The sequence below is a fragment of the Meles meles genome, chromosome 1 (assembly GCF_922984935.1).
Source record: "Meles meles chromosome 1, mMelMel3.1 paternal haplotype, whole genome shotgun sequence".
Lineage (NCBI taxonomy): Eukaryota > Metazoa > Chordata > Mammalia > Carnivora > Mustelidae > Meles > Meles meles.
Genome location: NC_060066.1, coordinates 168,691,346 through 168,712,719, shown reverse-complemented (window position 1 = coordinate 168,712,719; position 21,374 = coordinate 168,691,346). Strand labels below are relative to the sequence as shown.

Sequence of the window (21,374 nt, the reverse complement as noted above, 5' to 3'; positions counted from 1 at the left end):
TATGCTAATAAATCACTAAGGTAATGTTCCTAGAAGTGAGTTGGCTGGGCAAAAGTTATGCACGTTTTTATTTTTAATAAATACTCTGAAGTTATTCTCCAAAATCTGTGCCAAGTTATTACACTGTTAGAATAATGTAAGAGAAGGTCCCCTTCTGTCTGCCACAACTGCATACTGTTAATTTTATACATATTAGCCGATTGAAAGGCAGAGATTGGTGTGTTGTATTTGCATTAATTTACTTAACTGGAGTTGGGAATCTTTTTATATGCTCTTTGACTATTTCTTTTTATTTTATGAAGTGATTTGCCATGCCCTTTGCTTGATTTCCAATTAAATTGCTTGTCTTTGTGTTATTAATTTATAGGATCTTCTGTTATTTTATATTGAACTTCTATCTATTTTCTGTTGTAAATATTTATTCAATTTAGCCATTCACCTTTTTTTCTAGTCATAACTGTTTTAGTCTTTTAAAAGCCCGTCTTATCATTTATGTTTTTGTTTGTTTGTTTTTAAAACAGCAAGTTGTACAAGGGATTGATGTAAACCAAATCCGAGGGCTTGGGTTTGATGCCACGTGTTCTCTGGTGGTTTTGGATAAGCAGTTTCGTCCTCTACCAGTAAACCATGAAGGTAGGACCATTTCACTCTCTTTCCCTGGTGGTGGGAAACTGGCTGGGCCCCAGGTGGAGCACAAGGTCAGGTGTCTCTTATTGCCGAGGATGAGATACAGTGATGGAGCAACGAGGCCAGGATCATGTCCTGGAGGTTACATGCTTGGAGAACAGGTGGTGGGAATGGTGACATGGGGGCTGGATTAGGGAGACTTGGCTCTCTAATGTGCAAAAGCCATAGAGGAGAATGAAGGAAGGACATGGGATCATTAGCTCAGAGTGAGCAGCCTTGAAATGGGCAAGTGGTCTGGGTGTTTCCTGGGAAGGTAGTGTCAGTGCCTGTAGTTGCTTTGTGTATGATGGTCCTGTAGCCTCTTTATTTGAACAGGTGAGCCAAGTCCTTTTAAAGGAAATAGAATAAGGCATACAGGAGCATGCATCACACAGAAGCTGGAAACAGACTGGCCTCTCTCTTTCAGTAGCCAGACCAAAGGACATTCCCATTTAATGATATTGTCCTAATAGAGACTTGTGAGTACAGTAATGAGCTGTTTCAAATATATGTGCCTCTTGGGTTTGCCATCAGAAATTTCTCATGGGTCAAGATCTTTCCCTCTTGGGAAATTTTAGCAAATAGCACTAGCATTGAGCTTGCAAATCCAAAAGCCCATAGTAGTCGGGTAGGTAAAGAAAATGAGTAAAGTAGACCAGGTTTGGAAAAACAAACAAACAAAAACAATAGCACATGTGTGGAGATAAATTTCAACCAGTTTTTAACCTTTTCATGAGCAGAAGACATTTGGGAGTGGTGGAGACCATGGCACACTGGAAATTGCATGTTCCATCTGAGTGTGGCTCTAGGCATCCTCAGTGAATTATTGCCGAGATAGCCATTGCTAATGTGTTTTAGGCCAAGCCTGTGTTTGAGAGTCCAACTGTGGATACCATGGTATGCTGGGACACCTTGGAATTGGAGTCAGGAAGGTCCCAGATCAGCTCGGTTGATGCTGAGCTATGACACCTTGAGCGAGTTACTTTCCCTCTGCATTTTCTGAAAGAATTGGGATAATGAACCATAGCTTTGCTCTGAGGATTGAGAACCTGACGGAGCTGGCCCCTTGGGAGGCTGTCAGCGTTTCCTTGATGGACTTCCTTTCAGTAGCGACCAGGCGATGGTCTCTCTTAGGGATGCTGCTGGATGAGTTCTCATTTGGGGTGATACTTTCGATGTTACCAGCCCTACGTTCCAAGGATGCTAATCTCTGATCTGCTAAAACGCATGGTTTTAATTTCTGGCTTTATATTAGAATCAACCCGAGACCTTTTAAAATCCCCAAATCGTAAGCCTTACCCCCGAGATTTGTATTTATTTGGTTTGTGGAGAGAGCAGGGCATCACCAACATTGTCAGTTTCTTCCATCGTTCTGGTATGTGGAGAATCACTGGCTGCCGCTGAATGGGTAGCTAAGATACCAGGAGCAAGAACACTTCAAGTGGAAGAGAAGTCTTCCTTGTTAAGCCTGCTTACATATGCACCCTCTCTGGGTGCCATCTTTTTCTCATTGTAAGTGGAATTGCCTCCTGTTAACAGGCTTTCTATTAAAAGGGTAGTTAGGTTGCAACCCTAATTATAAGTGTTGAAATGATTTTATTCCACTAAAAAGGTTAAAGTGTACCCATTCATCAAATGCATCCAGCGTCAGATGCCCCTTACCAGCTTTTTGCCTTTCAACAGGTTCTATTAGAACCTGTTAGATTTTATCTGAAATGGATTTTCTTGTGCTAGAAAATGAAATTTGAATTTTAAAGGTGACTCAAAGGCTGTTTCAAGGCTTCTTACACCTGTGTGGTAGTGAACATCTCTTGGGTAACTGGGGTAATTGTGAGAGCAGGCAGTGGGGTCAGGAAATTAACCATCACCGTTACAGGAAAACCCCCAACACAGGCAAAAATATAAAGATGGTAACAAAAACAAAAAATAAAAAACAAAAATAAAAAAAGGAAAAAGAAAAGGGAAAAAACCCCAAGTAAATTAAGTACACTTGTTTACAGTAATCATTACTGCATGATAAAATATTCTCATTTTAGCCTTTTCTTGTTTGATCTTCCTTCCTTTGGAGATCAGACAGCCCCCAGGTTGGACTGTGGTGTCAGGGCTGCCTGCTCCCTGCTCTGCAACCCCCCTAACTCCCAGCACAACTCTGTTTGGGTCATCCCAGCTGCAGGAGCTCTTGGGAGCAAGAAACAGCGAGGGTGGTAATTCAGGGCCGGGAAGGGAATTACCACTTAGGCTACTCTGCAGTTGAAACCTAATACTAAGATTTTTTTGCTAATTCATAGTACTTTCCCACAAGCATGCTTGGCACACCTCCTGTGAGATATGCAGAATGTTAACAGAGTGACTACATGGATGAAAAGTCTTGCCCATGGGTCCATGGATTGTATAACCCAAATTCCACTCTAGCCCTTGCTCCTAATTCTCTGAAAACATGACAGTTTCTAAGGCGGGTGCTTTGTTTCACATGCTTACTCTCTTGTGTTAGTTAGAGCCTGCTTCCTTACCCTCTCTTCACCACTGGCTAACCAGTGGCCCGTCGTTTTCAGAACCAAATGGAAAGCTTCCGTGCCTTTTGGAAGCTCTCTGTGCAGCCTGGGCCTCAGCTGTGCACAGCCTCCTCTGTGCGCCATGTCCCACTTCTGTTCTGACCATTGACATGCCTGACAGACTGGCTTTGCCCATGCAGCCACGAGCTCCTTGCAGGGAGGAGTGTGGCATATTCTTGGCGGCATTCCAGCACCCAGCACTGTGCCTGGCACATAACAAGTGCTCAGTGAGTGCTTAAACGAGATTTCAGTGGAGACCTTTCTTTGTGATTTTCTGTAAGAGCTGAAAAATGATTAACTTCCTGTTTTTGTCCACAGTGTGAATCATGAATTAATAATCTTCCTATATATGTAATAAGCTACTTGATTCTCACAACTGCATTGTGTGGTTCTGTGTTTGTTCTGGGAGCCTCTTCCATCGAGGCAGTAGGAAGGCATTCCAGTTGAAAGTTCAGCAACAGGTGACAGAAGTCTTGAAGCAGCTGCAGTTGCATTTATGATATTTAAGAAGCAATATTGACATTGCCCCCCCCATTTTTTTAAAGAGTTATTTATTTGAGAGAGAGAGCACATATGAGAGCATGCAGAGGGGAGAGGCAGAGGGAGAGGGAGAGAGAATCTTCAGCAGACTCTGTGCTGAGTGTGGAGCTCGCAGTTGGACTCCTGCAATCATGACCTGAGCTGAAACCAAGAGTCAGACGCTTAACCAACTGCGCCACCCAGGTGCCCCGACATTGTCCCCCTTAACACACACACACACACACGTGTGCCCACATACCCAACAGTCTGATTCTATGATGTTTCTGGGTGAGACCTGGACATCATTTTGTTTTTAAAACTATCCTGGGTGCTTCTAATGTGCAAGGAGGGTTGAGAACCAAAACTTAAAGCAGTGATACTATACAGTGTAATCACTCAGCTATTTAAAAACAAATCTTAGGGGTGCCTGGTGGCTCAGTTGGTTAAGCATCTGCCTTTGGCTCCGGTCACGATCCCAGGTTCCTGGGATCGAGTCCCACATCAGGCTCCTTGCTCAGCGGGGAGCCTGCTTCTCCCTCTTGCACAGCAACCTCTCCCCCAACTTGTGCTCTCTCTCACTCGCTCACTCTCAAATAAACAAAATCTTAAAAAAGATTTTTAACAAACAAAACTAAACAAATCTTAGATGTGTTTCTGGAAGGTTTCAGGTACTTCCTCTTATTTTCAAAGTATAACTGTTGTGAGGAGCTTCTGTGGGTCTGAACAGCTCATCTCCCCTGCCGGCAGGCAAAGCAGAGACTGAGTCCTTGTCTCATCGTGGTGCTGATGACCTGACTTCCATATTTTCTTAGGTTGGCTTTTTTTTCTTTCAGTTTTAAAGATTCTTTTTTTTCAGAGACATGGCAAAGTAAGGAAAATAAAATCCTCAGCCCCAAATGTACCCACTACTGAGGATAAACCAGTGAAAATTTGCCTTCTTTGCACAGACATTTTTTAAAGGAAGAATTACTTGAAGCTTCAGCTCCTGCCCTCCCCCTCTGCCCGGCTGGTGACCATGCGGCTGTAGTGGGTGTTCGCAAACACATCGTTTCTGTGCTTTCCCAACACGTGTATACCCGCAGCAACAAACAGTATATATGGTGTTTAAAAATATCCCAGTTGGTATCATTATTCATGTTGATCTGTGTAGCTTGAGTTTAAGTTTGTTGTACCAATTTATTTATCTCTTCTCTGCACAGATCTGTTTCAAAGCATGCTGTATGCTTTTCCAAGCTGTGAGATAGGAGGCATATCTTAAATCTCGGAGTCCGTTCATCATGGAAAATGACCTAGATCAGAGAGTTGTTTTGAGGATTAAATGAGATGATGCATATAAAACATTTGGCACAGGGCTTGGGGAACACACACACACACACAGCTTTATAAATATTTATTATTAGCAAGACATATAATTGCTGCGGCTGTTCTCCAATTGCAAAATAATGTGTGAAATGCCTGGTTCGATTACTTTTGGGGCCCTTTTATCTATCCCCTTTATTATCTCCCAGTTTAGTCATTGCTGCTCTCTGCATTTTGCCATCTGAGGAAGCAGAGAACTGTAAAAAGAATATTGTCCTGCCCATTAGTATGTGAGGAATTAATCAAGGGCCATGGAAGGGAGAAGGGGACAGTTCGTTCCCATATGGGCTGCAGGATGGTAGAGGTAGGGTGTGAAGTGCCTGCCTGTGCTGCTTTTCCACCTGGTATTAAATTCTGTGTCTTCTTTCTTCATCTTCTTCAGAACCTACTATGTGATAGGTACTTGCCTTTATGTGCATTGCCTTGTTCGGTGAACAGAAAAATCTCGATTTACCCTTATATGCTATTAGGTGTTATCCCTGTCTTATAGGTAAGGACACTTAGGCTAAGAAAAACTTAAAGACTCTTTCAGTCTATCTCCACCTGTAACTGAAATAGTGCACATTCCACATGAGGTCGGCCTGATCCCCAAACTGAAAAAAATTCCATTGCTTCCTACTCCAACAAACCGAGAGAGGGGGTTAAAACACCTAGGTTAACTAATCTTAATCAAAGTGACTAGAAGTAGTAGAACTATAAGCAGATAAAAGCCATTGTATGGAGGTAGTCGGTGTGTTATATTGGATATATTATTCTGTTGACATGTCTGTCCAAGCAGATCTTAAACATATTGGCCCCAACATATTGGGGGCTCCTGGGTGGCTCAGTGGGTTAAAGCCTCTGCCTTTGGCTTGGATCATGATCCCAGGGTCCTGGGCTCGAGCCCCACATTGGGCTCTCTGCTTAGCGGGGAGCCTATTTCCTCCTCTCTCTCTCTCTGCTTGCCTCTCTGCCTACTTGTGATCTCTGTCAGATAAATAAATAAAATCTTAAAATAAAAAAAGCCAACATATTGTTTTAGGCTTACTTCGTAGACTCTTTTCCTGAATATAGAACCAGAAAAGGTTTTCTGGAACAGAAGAGCTAGGAAAGGAGGGGAAGAAGTTGGGAGAGAATGAATGAGAATCTAATTAATTGGTAGATCTCAATGGGTTTTAGTGTCGACATTCAACCCCGAGTGACAGGTAAAGGACACATGGCTGGAAGGGAAATCTAGGGTCTGGGTGGAGCATACTGGCTCGTGTTGGTGGTGGCCCTCTCCCTTGCTGTGGTTAACATATGAAATTATGGTAGCTGTGCAGATTGGTGCCCTTGGGATTCAGGAAGTGAATTAGAAGACTAAGATTGTGCGTGTGTCCCTCCTCCTCTCATTTCTGCTAGGGGATGCCCACCGAAACATCATCATGTGGCTGGACCACCGGGCGGTCAGTCAGGTCCGCAGGATCAACGAGACCAAGCACAGCGTCCTGCAGTGTGTTGGCGGCGTCATGTCCGTGGAGATGCAGGCCCCGAAGCTTCTGTGGCTCAAAGAGGTGAGCGCCGAGGGTGGAGCAAGCGTGCTTATCGCAGCTGGGGATACCATTTATTGTGAACCCCTCTGTACCAGGCGCCATGCTAAAGTCTGTTACATTTGATTTTTCCCAGCACCTCTCTGAGGAAGGTTGATCCCAATTTATTGATTAGGTTGCAGTTAAATCATTCCTGTTTTTAGATGCTAACCGTATGCAGGCATGGTGATAAGTGTTTGACACAGATTATCTCTTTGAATCCTAGCAGCCGCCTTATGAAAGTAAGGGTTGTTTGTTCTCTTCTTTTGAGGGGGTGAGGGCTGTCTGTAGACAAGAAAACTAAAGCTCGTAGAGATGAACCAACTCACCCAAAAGGACATGGTAAATACGTGGCAGGCCAGGGTTGGAATCTGAGACTGACCGATTCCAAAATCCATTCTCTTACTATACAGGACTCTCCTGGAGTTGTGAGAGGCTGATGACCATTCCAGAGAGAAGGTGTCAGAACTGGGCTTTAAGTTCACATCTTCTGACCAGAACCTTCTTTCTCTGTATACTTGTATCCCCCGAGGATTAATCTGACCTTGGTGGCATGTTGGGGTTTCTCATGTCACCTGAACTTGAGTTTCCATGTCCTTGAGTGATACGGTGTTCGGTTCTGTTATGAAGTGTGGATAAGGGCAATGTCAGCTCCACGGTGCCTGGTAGGGATGGATGTTCGAGAAAGTACAGGTCCTCTGGGACCCTCAGGGACTTGAAAATCCTTAGGTGGTCTGATGAGGAGAGGATCCATCTAATGAGTAAGATCTGGCATGGTTCATTTACTGGCTCTGGGCTTTCAGGTGGGCTGAGTCTTCGATGACTCAAAATATATTTGGGGGTGGGGGAGCGTAAGGGTGTTGGGAATGTGTCCCTGGATTGCCACTGGGAGCAGAAGAGAGGGCATCAGTAATCAAGGGAGGTTTGGGTTCTTACCTCTTTAGCATATTGAGCTGTTGTGTAAGCTTTAATTTGCCAAAAAGCTTCTATATTTATGAAGAGTTTGAAAACAGAGCGTTTTAGGAGTCAGGGGTTTCTGACTCTACTGGCACCACCTTGGGTGACTTTGAGCAAAGTAGTTCTCATCCCAGGCCTCATTTTTTCCATCTATGAAGTGAGAGAGCTGGTCTGGACCAGTTTGAAAACCTGATATCAATATATCCTGAAATACCAATCAGAATACAGAACTACTGCACACTGGCCCCACCCTCTGCTTTGCATTCTGTAGGCGTTAATTGATTTAGCCTTAGCAAGCTCAGCTTAGCCTTGGCAAGCTCTGACAGACACCATGGGAAACTGAGGCTGCCAGAGAGAACAGTACAATTTTCTTAAACAGAGGGTAGAGCCAGAATTTAAACCCATGTCTGCTGGCCTCCAAACCCCAGCTCACCCCATCATATCATGCTGCACTGAAATCCCTCTTTAAAAGCCTATGTCACTTAGGGTAGGACCAGCAACAGGGGCAGTGGTGTTTTTAAACCAGCCTAAACACAGTACAAGGAAATAGATGGTTGGCTACATCACCCCCTTCTTGGCCTCAAGTAAGGAAGAGCTATACTGAATTAAGGGACCAGGATCAGGCAGGTGGCCACTGGTACATCATCAGGGCCTTACTGAGCACCTGCTTCATGGCCCGCTTTGGACTGTATATCCCAGGAAGTCTGATGACACATCTGGTGTGAGCCTATCTGGAGGCTCAGTACTGTGTGCTTGAGATCAAACTGCCCTAACGAAAGCACACAGAAAACAATTAGGTTCTAGAGTGCATGGCGGTCAGTGACTGTGGCCTCCTGAGACTGACCATCCATCCATCTATCTAATCAGTTCCGTTTCAGAGCTTTCTGAGAAAGACCTGAAACATTATCTCATCGTGTATTTAACTACCTGATGGTTGAGCCTCAAATCTGTTTTTAAAATTTCTTAAATTTATTTTTATTTATTTATTTATTTATTTATTTATTTATTTATTTTTGGTAAACCAGTATAGGAATCCATGCTGAGAATTTCTTTGATTTTATCATGATTGCAAATTCAAAATAAAAGATATTGCTAATACCAGTTTTAGCATTTTTTCCTTAAAACCCAGATGGCTTATGACCCTTTTCTGACTTTAAGGTATAAATGAATCACCTGAGGAATCTTGTTAAATTGTAGATTTTTGATTTAGTAGTCCTGGGGTAGGGACTGAGAATTGGCATTTCTGACAAGGTCTGAGGTGGTGCTGATATGACTGGCCCACAGACTTATAGAACCACTTCTCGTTCTAGAAGATCTGTCCTTTATATCTTTTTTTTTAAATTTTTATTTATTTTTAAAATTTCAGTTTTCCAGAATTCATTGTTTATGCACCACACCCAGTGTTCCATGCAATACATGCCCTTCATAATACCCACCACCAGGCTTACCCAACCTCCCATCCTCCGCCCTTCCAAAACCCTCAGATTGTTTTTCAGAGTCCGTAGTCTCTCATGGTTCATTTCCCCCTCCGATTTCCCCCAAATCCCTTCTCCTCTCCATCTCCCCATGTCCTCTGTGTTATTTCTTATGCTCCACAAATAAGTGAAACCATATGATAATCGACTCTCTCTGCTTGACTTATTTCACTCAGCATAATCTCTTCCAGTCCCGTCCATGTTGATACAAAAGTTGGGTATTCATCCTTTCTGATGGAGGCATAATACTCCATAATGCATATGGACCACATCATCTTATCCATTCATCCGTTGAAGGGCATCTTGGTTCTTTCCACAGCTTGGCGACCGTGGCCATTGCTGCTATGAACATTGGGGTACAGATGGCCCTTCTTTTCACTACATCTGTATCTTTGGGGTAAATACCCAGTAGTGCAATTGCAGGGTCATAGGGAAGCTCTATTTTTAATTTCTTAAGGAATCTCCACTCTGTTTTCCAAAGTGGCTAAACCAACTTGCATTCCCACCAACAGTGTAAGAGTGTTCCCCTTTCTCCATATCCTCTCCAACACATGTTGTTTCCTGTCTTGCTAATTTTGGCCATTCTAACTGGTGTCAGGTGGTATCTCAATGTGGTTTTAATTTGAATCTCCCTGATGGCTAGTGATGATGAACATTTTTTCATGTGTCAACTCTATGGTCAAATAATCTTTGACAAAGCAGGAAAAAATATACAGTGGAAAAAAGTCTCTTCAACAAATGGTGCTGGGAAAATTGGATAGCTATGTGTAGAAGAATGAAATTCTCTTATATCATACACAAAGATAAACTCGAAATGGATAAAAGACCTCAACATGAGGCAGGAATCCATCAGAATCCTAGAGGAGAACATAGGCAGTAACCTCTTTGACATCAGCTACAGCAACTTCTTTCAAGATATGTCTCCAAAGGCAAAAGAAACAAAAGCGAAAATGAATTTTTGGTCAAAGTCAAGATCAAAAGCTTCTGCACAGCAAAGGAAACAGTCAACAAAACAAAGAGGCAACCCACGGAATGGGAGAAGATATTCGCAAATGACACTACCGATAAAGGGCTGATATCCAGGATCTATAAAGAACTTCTCAAACTCAGCATACACAAAACAGATAATCATGTCAAAAAATGGGCAGAAGTCATGAACAGACACTTCTCCAATGAAGACATACAAATGGCTAACAGACACATGAAAAAATGTTCTGCCCTTTATATCTTGAAGTGCATACATTGGTGGAGAATCAGGATACAGTACCTTCTTTTGAATGGGGCAATGGGAGACTGGGGACCAGAAAGATAGCTTTCAAAAAATTGTTTAATAGCACATCAAAGTCAGAAATGTGACTCTGCTAAGCTCATGGGGCTATCATTTGTTTGTTCCCTTATTAACTCTTTAATTCACCAGATATTAACGGAGGTTCTGCTAGGACCCAGCAGTGTCACAGGTACTGGGGACACAAGCACAAAGAGGACTCAGGCTTACCCTTAAGGGGCACGGTGTCCTCTGGGGCAGTGGTGGGGAAGCAAAGGCGGAGGGGCAGTGTTGGGTGGAGGAAAGAGACACAGAACCAGAACTGTTAGAAGATGTTCTAAGCACCATGATAAAGGAATATGCAAAGTGCTTCCAGAGAACATAATTTGCTTCCGAGAGGTGTTCTTGAAGATGAGTCTCAAGTTAGAAGTGGAGGTTTTGCCTATTAGAGAAGACAGAGAGGAAATGCTTGAGAAGGACTATGGCCGATTTTTGGTAAGGTATGTAGGTCCTGGGCTGAGAGCCCCGAATGCTTCTCTGAAGGTAGTAGGAGCTGAGGCCAGGTAAGTAGTCTGGCTTATTTGGTGATAGAAGGTTTTTAAGCAAGGGGAAGGAAATGTCTTCAGTACCTTTGACAGGGTTGAAGAGACTGGATTAGGGGTGAGGAAATGTGTGTGTGTGTGTGTGTGTGTGAGAGAGAGTTAAGAACTGGTTTTCATAGATTCCTGATTATAGCACTTTGTTGGCTTTGCTTTGCTCAAAGCCAACATTTATTATGAATTTATTCATAATTTATTCATAATAAATAAATGCCAACATTTATTAGGAATTTATTTAGGATAAATTCCTAAATTTGTAACATGGCGCAGAAGATGGTATGTGATGTCATTTTCACCTCCCCCTTTCTGCTTACTGTGTGCCTTGCTCAGTCTCTCCACCAGGACTCAGTCAGGGTGTCTCAGACATGCTCTGCTCTTTGCCACCTCCATCTTGACTTTGGGGGCTGGCAGACTCCAGTGCAGGGGCCGCATCTGGCTTGCTGCTTTTTTTGGATGTTTTGGGAGCAAAGAATGGGTTTCACTTCCAATGGTGGAAAAAGGATTCAAAAAGAGAATAATAGTTTGTGACTTGTGAAAATTATGTGAAATTCAGAGTTGCAGGGACACAAAGTTTTCCTGAAACACAGCCACACTCATTCATTTATATGTTGTCTGTGGTTGCTTTTGCAGCACAATGACAGAGCTCAGTAGTTGCGATATAGACTGTGTGCCTGCAAGGCTGCAAATACTGACTCTGCGGACCGTTACAGAAAAGTTTGCTGATCCCTTGGTCTTGGTGATGTGATGCTGTGCCTTCTGACCCTGAATATTCTTCCCTCTTCTCAATGCCGATCCTAATTTACCATTCAAGTTTCAGCTTTATTGTTATGTCTTCAGAAAAGCCTTGCCTGACCCTCCAATAAATTAGAGATCTCTTTCTATTACATTCTTATTACTTCACTGTATCTTTCATAAATTGTAGTGATGTATCATTTTGTAACGATGATTTGCATGGTGCATGGATCTTCCAACCATTGTAATCCATGGGAGGGATGGAGAGCCTATCTGTTTGATTCATGGCTGTTTTCCCTACCCCTAATCAAATGCCTGGTATATAGTAGGTAGTTAGTAAGTAGTTTTGAATAATTTGACGGGCTCAGTAAGGGGGCTTTTTGTATTCCCCCAGGTGAGAAGTCATGAGGCTTGAAGTAGGTACTGTGGGGGTGGAGGAAAGATAGGTTCCAGAATTTTTAGGGAATACTATCAGCAGGACATGGAGGCTGATTGGCTATGAGGAGCAAGCCAGATGGCAGAGTCAGAGCTGACCACTCACATTAGTACTGCTGTCATTCGTGGACTCCTTGTCCTTAGCCTGGAATCCGATGACATGGAGAGTCAGGCAGAATCAGGAGTTCAGACTTTCCGGAAGACCCAGGTGATAGACTAGGACCACTGCAGCTCTTGGGCAAAGTCACGCGGGTCCTGGTTTTGCAATGTGGAATTTTAATCATGTCCTTTACATTTAAAGTTTGTGTGTTTCAGGTTGATGTATGTCTCCTTAATAAGAATTGTCAGATAAAAGGAAAAATGCCATTTGAATTTTTCATAACCCCCAGCAGTCTGGCTTTTCCATTTGGTCTCAATGATTCTGACTCTCATCTTAATGAAGGCCAAATGTAAATTAAGTTCTGTCAGGCTGGAACAGCTGGAGTCTCCTATCTTTATAAACATGAAACATTGCAGGGTAACAAGGTGCAGACTGGGGAAGGTCAAGAGAGTTAAGGGCTGATGCAGATCCTGACAGCTCAGTGTTAATGGAAGATAATTAACTGGTGTGTAGGGGCTGCGTGGAGATCTTCCAATCCGACTTTTAACTCATTTCCCCTTTTTGCCATTGTCAGCAGAGCAGAAAGCTAATCATTTCATAGTTTGAGATTTTCATTGTTCATTTCCAACTAGAACCAATGGGCTGGAATGTCAGAGGATTTTGTTGATGGGTTTGGAAGATCTGTCCGCCCCTCCCATCTCTCCCCAGTTCATGCTTCTCTGCTCTGTTCCCCTGATAGTGTACTGGGGAAATGAAGAAATGATTCTCTGGTTCTAATGTGCCTTTTCCTGTGTATGTAGATTCTTTGAAGGGAGTCGGGGTGTGTAGAGAGGTAGTTTGATAACTTCCAGTTAGCTGTGGAAGGTATGAGTGGAGTACTCTTTGTGAGAAACTATGGAAAAAAACAAAACAACTCCGTTAGAGGTCAGGAAAGCCTGGTTCTAGTCCTTCCTGTGAAGTAAGAGGCTTGTCCCAGCTCATTTTTATTCCCTGTCTGGCCTTATTCTTTCCTTCTTCTTGACTGTATAATAATACCTATTATTTTATCTTTGATTTCTTCTTGTTTCAAACTTTGTGGAAGATAAACAATGTTAATTTCCTTTCTTTGAAATATACCATTTCGTTTTTAATGGCAGTTATGGTGGGGACTGCGGTCCTTCTCTATTAGTGACTCTGGCTTTAAACTGCATGTATAGGGCTATTATTGTTCACCCACATTCATCTGACCTTTGCAGCAGAGCTGATACAAGATATTGGGGAAATTTGGGGGATAAATCACAGTTCTGTAACAGAAGTGAAGTGCAGGATTTGAAGCCAGATTCACTTGCATTTAAATCGCTCTCTGGGGGCGCCTGGGTGGCTCAGTGGGTTAAGCCGCTGCCTTCGGCTCAGGTCATGATCTCAGGGTCCTGGGATCGAGTCCCGCATCGGGCTCTCTGCTCAGCAGGGAGCCTGCCTCCTTCTCTCTCTCTCTGCCTGCCTCTCTATCTACTTGTGATCTCTCCCTGTCAAATAAATAAATAAAAAAAAAAAAATAAATCGCTCTCTGCCATTTACCTGTTCTGGGGCCTCAGACAAACTAAGTCAACCTCTCTGCATCTCAGCGTTTAGCTGTAAAATGAGAAGAGCAGTGTCAGCCTTGTGGAAATGTTATAATTGAGTCAGATATTTGTAAAGCCCTTTATGCAAAAGTAGATATTCAGATGATAGCAGTTACATCTTCACTTCCGTTGTGTTTAAAAAATGTTTGTGGGTGCCTGGATGGCTCAGTGGGTTGAGCCTCTGCCTTCGGCGCGGGTCATGATCTCGGGGTCCTGGGATCGAGCCCCACATCGGGCTCTCTGCTAGGTGGGGAGCCTGCTTCCTCCCCCCGTCCCCCGCCTCTGCCTGCCTCTCTGCCTGCTTCTGACCTCTCTCTTTCTCTGTCGAATAAATAAATAAAATCTTAAAAAAAAAATGTGTTCTACTGATGGGCATGTCAGTAATATCCTATCACGAACTGAGAGAATTTTAAACACTAGAGTATCTTATTTCACATAGTTGGCTGTAGTGAGTGGTATTTTTCCTGTTTGACTAATAGCTAAGGATAGCTTCTAAAAACCATCATGAGGTTGCCAGAGGCAATCATAGAAAATATCCAGTACAATAGTACAAAATGTATTTTCAGAGTCATTCATGTATGTGAATCATCCACATCCTATGTGTAATCCCTATACCAGAAGGCAACTGGCTTTGAACTTGGAAGCAGATTCACCTAATACCTTCTACTATTGCCCCTGAAATTCACCATTGCCTCCAGCCTTAGCATTATTTTATTTCACAGAGATTATTGTATTGAATCTTCACACATGTCTTGTGGGATCGACATGATCTCTTTTTGTGGTAAGAAAACTGAAACTCAGAAACATTAAATGACATACAGCCTCGTACTGGGTGAGCCAACCTACATGGGGAGCCGCACCGTAGCTCCATGCCCATCCCCGTCCTGTGGGGGCCTTTAATCCACTGTGGGGATCCAGAAGTGGTCTTTGCCTTCAGGAGATTATCGTCTGAGGGGAGAAGAAAGATACAGCTCACCTGAGCAACGGATCAGAGTGAGGGAACAGATGAAGACAGTGGCTAAAGCATGTATTGTGCTAATTATCTAGTACTTTTCTGAGCATTTTATCTGTTAAACTCTTTTAATCCTTACTTCTACCCTATGAAGTAAGTATCAGATGGTAAAACAGGCTCAGAGATGTTAAGTGGCTTGCCCAAGGTGACTCAGCTAATAAATGACCAGGCTGGGATTGGAACCTTGACATTTCAGATCTAGAATCTGGGCTTGTCACCATTTCTCCTTCCTGCCATCTTCAAGTGCTTGCCTTGCAGGGTTTGGATAAATTAGTTCAGGGAAGAAATTTGTAAGTGATAACTTCAGGAGGATCTGAGGCCAGGAACAATGGGTGGTGGGTTCATTTTGTTCCCCCCTTTAACAAATGTTTATTGTCTCCTATGCAATAGGCACCGTCTTGGGCATTAGAGATTCCAAAGTAAGCAAGACAGATGAGGGTCCTGGGTACTTCTGAGAACTTAGATTCTAGTATAGAGAGGCAGAAAATAGACGAAGAGACAAATACAGACAGACAGACACACACACACACACAAACACACGTACGCACGCACAAAGAGATTCTATTTTCTGGAAAATGCTATGAAGGAAAAATACAGATGAACAGATTTGTCATGGCTGGTGTGTTCTTTCTTGGGAGGTTTTGTTTGACCTGAATGATGATGATTTCAGGAAGAAAGGGCAGCACATTCTTGAGGGGAGGAAAGTACCTATGAGATCAGCAGAGGAGGTCAGCAAGGCTGAGGCTGTGAGCAAGGCAGAGAGTAGTGGGAAGTGGGTTGGAGCAGTGGGTAGGGACCAACTCCTGCATGGCCTTGAGACCATGGGCAGGAATTTGGATTTTATTCTAATAGGAGGGAAAGGGTCAGTGGATTTTAATGATAAGTGTGACGTGATCTCTGGTTTATGACTTAGAAATCACTCTGGATGATACTGGGTAGGTAATAAACATTTGGATGACAACAAAGTTTACGTTATAACGTTAAAAGGAAAAATAATAAAACTGAACATGCAGTTTTATGAATACATTTGTTTTAAGAAATTATCAGTATAGAGGGATGTCTGGGTGGCTCAGTTTGTAAAGTGTCTGCCTTCAGCTCAGATCATGACCCAGGGGTCCTGGGAGGGAACCCGGAGTAGGACTCCCTGCTTAGGGGAAAGTCTGGTTCTTCCTCTGCTTCTGCCCCTCCCTCCTACTTGCGCATGCATGCTCCCTCTCTCAAATAAATAAAATCTTTAAAAAGTTATCAGTATAGAAAAAAACTGGCTATGTGTACAAAAAACATTACGAATGGGATGCAGTATCTATGGTTGGAAGAGTTTGCTTCTCTTATGACATAGTGCTCATGCTTTTATTACTTCTTGGTAATTTTTCATGAAAAAAAAAATGATCTTGTAGTCCTAGCTAAGCTTTCAGGTTTATACGAGTTCATTATTTAGCATAGGATTTTTTTTTCCTACTTGGGCTTGTTTTCCTTAAAAGCACCAACACAGTATTATTATCCCATTATACAGATGAGGGAAACAAGACCCAGGGAGCTTAAATAGCTTCTGCAAAGCTACACAGCAAATGTGGGTGACGCCAGGATTCTCACCAAATCCTCCCAGCCTCCAGCTCCTAGGCTCTCTCCACCGGCCCTACGGCTACTCTCAAACAGCACTTGTTTCTTGTGACACATCAGGGCTGCCGCCTGGCAGTCCACAGTCTAAATCTGGTCCCCAGATGGGTTTTGTTTGACCTACCCTGTGCTTGGAAAACACACACACACACACACACACACACACACACACACACACACAAACCCCAACAACTTTTTTTTTTTTGAATTAGTTTTCAACATTTAAAAACTAAGAAACTTCACGTAAAAATCCAGATTTTCTGCTTCTTTAGAAGAAATAACAAAAGGATTTGGCAGTCAGGGGCCCACATTCCCATGTGGAAGGAATTGGCTGGTGCTGAGCAGGGGCTGCCCCCTTTAGGAAGGGCAAGTGTCCCCCGACCCAGCTTACTCTGCTCATTTCCTTTCCCAGCACTACCCTCTAGGCGTTTGGATTGGAGAACCCAGGCTTTGGGAATTTGTTCAAGGAATCCATCATTACTTTTCCTATAACAAAATGCTTAGAGAAGTGGAAAGCTTTTCCAGACGGGGAACTTCTCGGTCAGTGGCTCTAGCGATGCCGTACCCACATTCTCCCACACCTCTGAGTCTTTGCTTAGGTTTTTCCTTTGTGGCAAACTTAATGATTTCGTCCTTCACTTGGGAAAACTTATATTAATTCTTCAAGACTCCAGGAAGCCTTCCTTGACTTTCTCCATCAGGGGTTGATTAGGCTCTTGCCCTCTGTCCCTCATGGCATTTCCCCCCTTACCTCTACCTTGGAATTTATTGCACTATGTGTGCCTCATTTATCTCTGTGTCCCTCATGTCTAGGGCACTGCTTCGCATCTAACACTAACCACTCAGTAGATATTTTAACCGATGGATGGATGGATGAACAGATGGCTGAAATTTCCAAATCACTATTCATGCCATTTTTGATTGTTGTATACAACTGACCAGTAGTTCTGTTCTAAAGTACATATCTCCTGCACACCACATGTAAGTTCCTTTTCTCTTCCCCATTGTGGAAAGAAGTTTGGAGTATTACCACTCCTTTCCACCCCAGAGCCACCCCTTGGCTGCAGTCCTGTTATCTTGAGTCCCTGCTTGTTTTGTGTGGGCAGTGAAGGCCCCAGATGGAGGCAGTACCTCCTGGCCTCTCTTCCGTGGCTCTGTGTCTTGAGGAGCACAAACCTTGAAGCTGCTCCCTCTACCCTGCGAGAGACTCCGAGGCGAACGTACGGAATCCAACAGCCTCTCTTTGGAATGTTTATACCAGGGGCCCTGTTACCTTCGGACCAGATTCCTCCCAGCCTTTGAGCAGTGCAGACCCTGTTGTCAGCTTTTACCAGGGGCCCTGTTACCTTCGGACCAGATTCCTCCCAGCCTTTGAGCAGTGCAGACCCTGTTGTCAGCTTTTGCCAGGGCATCTTTTGTGAATTTTCTCTCTTGCGGATTGCGGGGGGGGGGGGGGTCTGCCCAAGAACAGGGCTTGTAACTAAATATGTGGAGTGTTGAGACTGGTGCCTTCATTTACTTGGACATGGAATCCTTTCCTTATCATCCTTGCATTTGCATATTTGATTTGTGCCAAGTATGTATGGTATTCTTTTAGTTTTATAGTCCCAACAAAGTAATTTTAAAAAGGAGACCTCTCCACCTGCCATTAAAGGACTTGGTCAGATAACTAGTAACATCTAATAAATGCTAGCTATTATACTATATTTTGTATTTTACGTTATGGCTTATAGCAGACTTTGATGTATATTTTCTTTATTTGATCTATGACGTGGTCTTGTGGGATAGATACTAGTATTTGCCACATTTTACAGGTGAATACACAAGGCTCAAAGAAATGAAGTGACTGTCTACAAGGATTAGGATTGGGTCTTCAGTGAAGGTTCTCATGGTTCTAAATCAGGTCTTGTTTTTTGTTTTATTATTATTATTTTTTTTCCCTGTTAAACCAAGGTCCTTCTCCTTTGGGTCGATGGGTTTTTAGCTCAGTAAAAGCAGGGACTAAATCTCTCTATCCATACTTGGCAGTTGTCTCTCCAGAGCCAAATACAGTGATTGGCATTAAAATTGTCCTCAGTAAATACCTGTTAAATGAATTCACATTGCCTGGTCAGAGCCACATGTATGGCTGTACCAGGAAGACCCATGTGCCCAGCACTTCTGCTGCCTGCCTTCCTGATCACTGTGCAGGGATGTCAGCTACATCCAGACATTTTCTAGTGTAACCGGAGAGGCAAGAGTAAGATTGCTAAGTTCAGCTGCTTTTATGCCTACATAGGAAGATGCCATAGGAAAACTGAACAACATTCTTTTCATATAGTAGCTAAAATGTACCTATGGGAGGAAATATTAGCTTTAGAAAAGACAGGAAGAAAGACAATGCATTTAATGTGTATCCTGATAGAGGAACTCGTTAGATCAGTCAGCCCTGTGGAGATGAACGATCACCTTGGAAATCTGGAGATTCAAGGTAGATAGATGTTGATCAAGGCAAGAGAGGAGGCAGGACAGAAGTCAGGAAAAGATGCTAGATGGGAGTCTTCTGGAAAGATAAGTCAGTCTCATTTCTCTGAATGTATGACTTCGTTTTATTTATTTATTTATTTTTTTTGGTTAAAAATGAAAAAGCTGTTCTGCTCTTATAGGGACATACTCTCAACAGTGAAACAGGCTTTCTGCTGGTAACTTGTGCTTGGTGATGGGGAGACAAAATGGAAGCCAAGAGCAACCTTTATCTCAAGTTTCCAAGTCTAAGACCAAGTATAAGAGGTTGTAAAAGTGATTTCCCCCCAGCATTTTATGATCATAATCTTTAAACATACAGTAAAATTGGGAGAATGTTATTGTACATACTCAGAACCATCACCTGGATTCTGCCAGTAACATTTTACTTGCTTTATCATGTGTATGTCCATCTGTCGCCCTTCTATCCATCCATCCATCAGTCCTCAAGTTTTTGCAGTAAGTTGAGACATTGTTACACTTCTAAAAGCAGTTTGAAATGTTAAAGGCCTTTTACCTTATTGAGAAACTTACTAAATTCTATTTAAGATAGTGACCCTGTTTGATTGCTGTCTGCAAACATCATTCACACTTGTAGTAGAACTTATTAGATATCTACTATGTGCTTTTAAGTTTGCTGTCTGACCTAATGCTTACGAAATTCCTGTGAGGTACATGTTCTCACTTACTTTGCAGGTAGAGAAGGTGAGGATAGAGGACGTGAAGTAGATTACCATTTACTGACTGTTGCATTGGGCAGGGCTGGAATCCAAACCTGGGTTTTCTAACTCCAGGAAATAGATTCAAAAAAAGAAGTTGCAGAGGTTAGCTGGTCCAACTCCAGCCTTTATCAGGCATGGTCCCCGGTCTTCTCTACAGATGAAACACCTGGGTAGAGAGAGCTAGTTCCCATAGTTCAGGTTGCAAATCCCAGAGAACAAATTTACCTGACTGAAATTTTGAAGTTAGATATGAATTCTAGAATAAAAAGTTATCTGAGTCATCCCAAGTTAGACTCCCAATTAAAGGACCATGCCTGAGACCCTCCATGACACAAATTCCAACTCATTCTTCCTTGTCCATTCTCCAGCACATTAGTTACCTCTTGAAGAGCTGGCTTCTTCCTCCCCTTGGCATTCACCTCAAAGTGTTTATAGTTCCAAAAAAAAAAAAAAAAATGAGTAAATTATTTAACTAGTTCCTTACCTCTTCTGAACCCAGGGGTCCTGGAGGTACCTTTGCAGCTAAGACCTCACTCAAGGGTTATCTCTGTGCACCGAGCTGTGGCCACTCTCCTGGCCGAATGATAAAGTCATTCAGGGATCGCCTTCAAGCCCCATGTCTCCCAAATCCTTTCTGTATGGAGAGGCTACAGATTTGGTAAAACTTGGGAGGGACCTCAGTAATAAAAAGTCTGATCTCAACTCTCCAGCCTCATCAATACCCATCCCACACCCTCTTCAAACGCTGCCTTAGTTTTTCTTTCAAGCTTCGTAATCTCAATAGTCAGTGTCTTCTGGCTCAAAAAAATGCAAGACGAGGGAGTGTTCAGAGGGAATGAGCGAGCTGACTGAGTCAGTGGCTCTGCCCTCTCTGGCCTCTGCCTCTCATTCAGGTTCGCCAGAGGGTCTGAACTGTGGCGCTGGCATTTTCTCCCCGTTGTGCTGTGTGTATAGCCTATTGGAGCTTGCCCAAGTAAAGCAAAGCAAGCAATTAGGAAAGAAGATCTTTTTGCCAATTAATTATTCATATATTTTTAGTAATAAGGATTTTATCTTCCCCAATATAATTACTATTTTCGCTTCATCGATTAGTGAAAATTATGGGTCGCGGACTCACACCCATCCATGGTCTGGTATTTGCGAGCAGTGGGTCTCTGTGAGCCCTGAGATTCTCCCGCAAGCCTGGCACTCTGTGGATCTAAGATGCATGAGAAGAGTATTGGGACCCGACTGAACCCTAGTGCAGTTGTCTTGGCATGAGGCCATGTGGTCTGGCTTTGGCTGGGGGTCAGAGACCAGCCCATGGACCTGAGAAAGACGGTGAATCACTGAGCAAGTGTTTTTGGAGAAGCTCCCTTGGCCTGGGGAGCAGCAGCTGGACAGTAGTGCAGTGGTCTTGGAATTCATGTGGCTGGGGTTTCACCCAGGCTTTTCATTTACTCGCTGCATGATCTTGGGTAATTCTCTTCACTCTGGCCTTAGGTTTCTGTCTATAAAATGGTGTTAATGGCAGTATTGTTTCTCTGTGTCTTGGCGGTGGGGGGGTGTTTGGTAAGTTGTAGAATGCTGATATAATGACATATTTTCAAATGATGAATATGATGGAAGTAGTTGATTTGGGGAAAGAAAATTAAGTCTGTTTTTCATATTCTTACCTCTAGATGCAGCTGAGAAAGCTGAGAGGGAAGGGAAAAATTCACATTGTTGTGAGGGCA

At 43.1% G+C, this 21,374-nt stretch overlaps 1 protein-coding gene across 6 annotated transcripts in view; it reads left to right on the top strand.

The window, feature by feature from the left end:
• Positions 1–21,374, top strand: part of FGGY (FGGY carbohydrate kinase domain containing) — a 408,575-nt gene that overhangs the window by 34,823 nt on the left and 352,378 nt on the right. For all 6 annotated transcript variants that reach the window (XM_045978589.1, XM_045978603.1, XM_045978591.1 and 3 more), the window contains 2 exons: positions 522–633; positions 6,477–6,628. In XM_045978589.1, coding sequence (XP_045834545.1) covers positions 522–633; positions 6,477–6,628 — 264 coding nt within the window. The remainder of the gene's footprint in view (positions 1–521; positions 634–6,476; positions 6,629–21,374) is intronic.